Source organism: Echinops telfairi, unplaced genomic scaffold (assembly GCF_000313985.2).
Source record: "Echinops telfairi isolate 266 unplaced genomic scaffold, ASM31398v2 ScPeMD7_21;HRSCAF=78, whole genome shotgun sequence".
In the NCBI taxonomy this organism is placed as follows: domain Eukaryota; kingdom Metazoa; phylum Chordata; class Mammalia; order Afrosoricida; family Tenrecidae; genus Echinops; species Echinops telfairi.
Window position 1 is genome coordinate 13,810,063 of NW_022103918.1, and position 6,237 is coordinate 13,816,299.

General features: G+C 45.6%; 1 protein-coding gene across 1 annotated transcript in view; it reads right to left on the reverse strand.

The window, feature by feature from the left end:
* The window catches only part of ITPR2 (inositol 1,4,5-trisphosphate receptor type 2), a 296,427-nt gene that overhangs the window by 228,631 nt on the left and 61,559 nt on the right, over positions 1-6,237 (reverse strand). Inside the window, exon 2 of the mRNA XM_013003968.2 lies at positions 3,139-3,209. Coding sequence (XP_012859422.2) covers positions 3,139-3,209 — 71 coding nt within the window. The remainder of the gene's footprint in view (positions 1-3,138; positions 3,210-6,237) is intronic.

Here is a 6,237-nt window from a genome sequence, read left to right on the forward strand (position 1 = left end):
CACACACACAACATACACACACACACACACACACACACACACACACACGCCTAATGTCACTGTGCCACTGCCCAGGCACCTCGAAGACAAGCCTAGTGTGGAAATCTGCTACCCAAAGTTGAGATGCTGGAAGACTCAATGGAGCAGTTCTCCACGGGGCAGAACCATGAGTCAGAATCGGCTCCACGGCAACCAGCATCATGTGTATCTCAGGTCCCGATGGCTCCTCCTCCGTACAAGGGCTCTGGGGAGCCACTTCCCTTCAATGCACCTCACGCACAGCGAAAACCCACCTCTAGACGGGTGCTTACGAGATGATCAGCTATAATGCTGATCAGGCTTCAGTAGAGCTTCTAAGCTGGAACAGACTGAGAAGAAAGGCCTGGCTCTCTATGACTGAAAATCAGCTGGTGGAAACCACCATGATCCAATCGGCAACCAACAGTGGGGCTGGCACAGGATCAGGTAGTGTTCTGCTCCACTGTGCCAAGGTCACCACGAGCCAGGGACCGACTCTACAACCACTAACAATAGCACCATTCATGCAGGCCTGGAATAAACACACATATATTGTCACAGAAGACTTCAAACCTCACCAAATCTCGGGTCCATTCCTACTCCAACTGGCCCAAGACAGACATTCCTGGAGGCTCAACGTCCTTAAATAACCTATTTACGATGACACAGCCAGAAAGTGGCCCTGAACCCCATCATTTTTCCTGTTACAACTGCCTTGCCTGCTTGCTTCTACATGTTATCTCTTAGTCTTAGTGCTCTACCGGTCACTCACTAGTGTACTGCTGTGGAACGGCAAGGCCAGCCGTTTGACACCACCAGCTACTCTGAAGGTGACAGATGAGGTTTTCCACTCCCTTAAAACCTTAAGGAGTTGGAAACCCTAGGGGTCAATTCTATTCTCTATAGGGACACAATGAATTGGAATGAACTGGAAAGTAATGGGTTGGGTTTGGTTACGGATTTGAACTCTTCAACCTTTTTGTAAAAAGTGTCTTTCTCAAATTGAGGAAAATTCACACCCATTGTCTTTATTTACTGCTTCTCTCCCATTCTTGTTTGGGTTTCTTTCTAGAATTATCTTCCAAACTCTCAAGCTCACGGCCAGTGAGTCACTTTGACTGATAGCGCCTCTGTAGTGAAAGAGTGGAACGGCCCCTTTGGGTCTGAGACTGTAAACCTTTCCTGGAACCGAAAACCTCATCTTTCTCCCACAGAGCAGCTAGTAGGTTCAAACTGTTGACCTTGCAGCAGTCTGATCAGATACTGCTAAAGCTTCTCAGTCTTTCCTGCAAACCTTTCACGACTCGTTCACATTTTCCATCTTCGTTTCTCTTTGTTCTGCCGTCTGAGTGAGTCCCTCCTATTTATTTCCCAGAGAACGAATTCTCTCCTCATCTTTGCTAGTTCATACTTTTTGAACTACTTGTTCATTTTCAATGTTGTCTGTTCTTTCATTAAGTCCCTGGGTGGCACAAATGGTTTGTGTTTATCTACTAACCTGAAGGTTCAAGCCCACCCAAAGGCACTAGAGAACTCTATACTGTAACACACAAGGCCGCCATGTGTCAGAATATACTTGACTGTTACGGGGTTGGGTTTCTTCACTTGTTATCCTTCCATCTTTTACGTCATCTTACACCTAATTAAAGAGCATTGGTTGGGTTGCTACCCACAAGGCCAGCAGGTCAAACCCACCAGGTGCTCCTCCAAAGGAAGAGGAGTCCTGGAGAGACAGGTGAGAGGATTTACAATATTTTACAACCCCGGAAACAAAGGGGAAGCTCTACTCTGTCCTACAGGGTCAATAGATGTTGGAATTGGCTCTGTGGCAGTAAGTTGAGTCCACACAAGGATTGCATAGTACTGATCGGCTTTTCGTATAAGCTCTTATTCTTGTTCCTAAGAGCTCATTTGTCAAAAGAGCTGGCTCTGCCTCACATTCGTCTTGGTGTGAGTGCATCCTGAGAGGAGCGTGTTCACCATGGCAAGACCACACTTGCCCTGGGGTAGGGCAGTGTCACTATTGGGTTGTCTTGTTGGGGGTTCTCAACAAGGGGACAAGAGAGGAGTTATCTTCTGCAGCTACTGAATCCCAATTTCTCCACTCAGGAATAAATATGGATCTCTTATGCAAAGTGGCCAGCCCAACTCAGAGAGTTTATCATGCGCCTCACTCTCTGTGCAAGATTCTGAGTCTAGGGGAAATTAAAGAAATAAGCTCTTGAACTTGTGAGTTATTGTACACTCAGGCCATGAAAACGGGGGTGGGACAGAGCTGAGTGCTCTCCCTGCCCAGGCAGCAAGTGGCACGTCTCACACGTCTTGACTTGGGTGCGTGGCTTTGGAGAATCCCTTCACCTGTCTCTCCGGTCTCCCAACCTTTATTAAAGTTGCTTTTCACTATTCATTTGTGAGAATGAATGCTCCCATAGAGTTCCAAATGAATGTTGTTTTTAAAAATATTATTATTACAAATACATACAAACGATGGCTTTGAATTGAGTGAGTTTTTAATTCCTGGTTTGGGGTTTCGATAATTCTCTACAGATTCTACTAATCTTCTTTCATAACAGTGTCCTTATAATCAATCTCCTACTGTGACGAATTTCCTAGTTAAGGAGATTACCAAGCTACATTGGAAATTATACTTATACTTAGGAAATAATTCAAAGACAACTGTTAAGTATCCCACACCCTCCAAAACAAGGCTAACACATCACTGTCACTCTCCTGAAAATGTCATAAAGATACATTACAGCTGTCAATGAAACATTATAAGTCACAACTCGCACTAAAATATGTGTGTGTGTGTGTGTGTGTGTGTTATACAGCTGTATTTAATGTCTGGGGGCGGGGAACTTCCACAGTTAATTATCAAGATATTTTTTCTAACAAGTAAACTATTTTATAGCAACCAAAAAAACCCCTTGAAATTATTCCTTCATTGTAAAGCCTTCAATGCATCAAAGAGGAGACATAACAGGGGGAAGTTTTAAAGATTTTTTAGTGGACATATTCACAATGGAAAATTTCAGATTAAATAAATTTCTAATGTTATTTACTTTAAGATATAAAAACAATTCCCCCTTAACTCACAGAGTCAAGCATATGTATTTTTACCTCTGAACTTCTTGGGAGGGTTGGTCAGGTCCCCTGCCTCTGGATGTACCACACATCTGTCATCCACCAACCTAGAAGAAAAAGCATGTTTACATTGTCAACAGAAATAGGTTCACACACACAAGCTAAAATGTGGACATTGTAGAAATAGTCACAAAATTTTAATGTGTTCTTAACTAAGAAACTTTTTTTAAGGATGACGGATTTGTAGAAAGATTGGGTTGTATCTGTGCTAACTCGAGCAAGGTTTATGAACTTGAGAAATACAAAGCAAGGTTAATTGGCAGAAAATTGCTTTGCTAAATCATGGTACAGATAAAAAGCGGAACACTGCAGAACTATATATAATTCTATCCCAAAGAAAGGAGCCCTAGTGGGGTGGTTGTTGTGCTAACCACAAGGTCAGCAGTTTGGTTAAACCCCCAGTTGCTCCACAGGAGAAAGCTAGGCTTTCTCCTCCCGTGAGCACTTGCGTCTCAGAAACCACAGGAGCAGCTCCACTCTGTCCTATGGAGTCGATGTGAGTCAGCACCACCTTGGTAGCAGTGAGCTTGGTTTTGAGTTGTATCCCAAAATAAAAAGCCACCGGCCAACAAAGCAATTATATTTTGAAAATTAGTGTCAACCAATCGATAGGATCATATATGTTAAAACATCCACATACAAACTCCTCTACACATACCAATATAAAGAATAAATCGTGTTTTGTTTTGTTAATAATACAGGTAAGAGTGATGAGATCAGGTGTGTGGCGTGAGCAGCAAGCAGGATAGTTCTGAGCACTCTTTACGCCTTCAAACACTCAGACCCTTTCCAGCCAAGTGGCATTGGACCCCCTTCGTTACCCTTGTACAATATGGACTAACGGTGTCAGTTGCTGTTGAGTTGATTCCAACTAATGTAACCCTACCTGTGCAGAGAGGAACTACTCTATAGCTAGGACTCGGTTGCCCAATAAGCAAGGTAAGCACATGCTTGGGGCATCAACAAAATAGAGCACCTGTTAAACAAACCAAAGACTCACAGATGCCAAGCAGATGGACACAAGAAAAAGTGAATACAGAGGTAGAAGGCAATGGGCAGTGCAATACAGGACCCTGATACTGCCTCCAGTACGTGAGAATGTACTTGCTGGTACTAAAGCTCACCAGGGTTATGAGGTCACCCGCATACAAGGTAGTTTAAGCTAGAAGGCCCCTACCTCTGCAACACCTTCATTGGCATCTGTCTCTTACAGTTCCCTCTTCTGTGATTGAAACTCCTTATCTCAGCAGGTTACTTGGGGGTATACTATTTCCCTCTAGTAAACAAAATGGTGGAGATGAGCTTTCAAGCCTATAACTTTTGCTACATTCACCTAATAAGCAACTGGATCCAACACAAGGAGTGACTGCGCAAGGATGGATGATATTAACAGTTAATAGGTCTCTGATCCATTTTAAGAGAATGTGTTGTACATCCACGTCTGCTTACCCAGTAACTCTAGCCAGTCGGCCAGCAGTGCTATGATACAAGCACAGGGTATACATACAAAGGTATACATCTCTTGTGTACATCTTATAAGCAACCAATGGGAACACCAGTTACAGATCAAAGAAACTCCAACAACAAATTCAATCAGGTTACTTTGTTTTCCCCCCTCCTTTTTGAATCAATGGCACACTATTCAGATTTGGAAACCTAGATATAAAAAGAGGCCAAGCAGAGTCAGTCCAGTGTCGGGGGTCTTCCAGGGAGTCTGTTTCAGATGTGAAGCCCAGTAGGGCTTGTCCTTCAGGTGGACACAGCAGTTTCCTGAGTAAAGGCCAACCCCAACCCTTCCCTTAGGACAGCACCTCAATCCAAAAACAAATGCAAGCACCCCCCTACCCCCCTGCCCAGGCTTTGGCCAGTTTCCAGGGTCTCCTGTTTCCAGGCAGTCATCACATGGGTTAAATTTTGAGCCAGACCTGGGAGGTAAAGGGTATTCAAAGAGCAGGATCAGCCGCCCTGGGATCCCAACAATTCCTCGATATCATCCTGCCTGTCCCCGACGAGGAAGGAAATCAACAGACTTCCCACTCAAGAACAGGAACACTGGAGGGAAGAAGCCCTCCCCATAGAGCTAGTCATTAAGGCGCATGTTAAAAATAAAGCAAACCAGTCCCAGTCCCTCTCAGTGCCTACAAAATCCTGTAGGATGAGGTGAAGGCCTCGCCTCCCTGGGACTGCAGGACCTTGGAGGAGGTCTCAAATGTGCTCTGCAGCTCCTGGACTCCCCTCCTCCTCTGGGGGTGGATCCAGGAAAGTTGAGGTGACTGATGACGGCTTCTTCATCCCTTGGGGTGAGGATGAGACCCCCATCATCAGGAAGGTTTTCTTCTTCCAAAACCACCTCCATAGACCCTGGTGTTGTCAAGCATGACCACGTCCCAGGTATGGGGCACTCGGCAAGCTGGGTCCAGGCGGAGAAGGTATCATCTTTCTCCATTCGTACAAAGGCCACATCGGTGTCCCCTTCGGGTTGGGCAGGAAAGAATCTTCACCAGGGTTCCTGCTGTGGTCCAGGATCTCAGCCTCACTGAGCAGGCAGTGAATTTCCACTTCTTAGGCTTCCTTCCTCTGAAATCTACATTCCAAAGCTGGACGCCAGGAACCATGTTGACCTTGTACTGCTTAATGTAGGCCTCATCGAAATAGCCAGTCATGTTGAGACCCAGAAAGCCAAAATGGTAGGGTAGGGAAATGCCAGGGCTGACAAACTGCCCACCTCAGCTTTATTTGGGCATCCCCATCTACATGCCCCGGTCTCAGTCCCAAAGCTTTTCTGGTTTGGGCCACTTGAGCTCAAGCTCCTCCTTGTACAGGGATTCCCAGCCTAGTCCAGGCATGGTCTCCACACAGTACAGGGGCGCCAGGACTCCAGCGGTGTGGTCACAGGCTTGCTCGTTCCAAGCTGAGATACCGTGTAAGCTGTCATCCTTCTCCAGCAGATGGATGAACAGGCTCAAAACTGGGGGTGGGGTGGGGGTGGGGCCTCACAACCATGTCCAGGTATTCTTCCAGCAAACGTAGCTACAGGGAAGAGATTGAAAATGGCAATGAGGCAGGCCTTGCAGA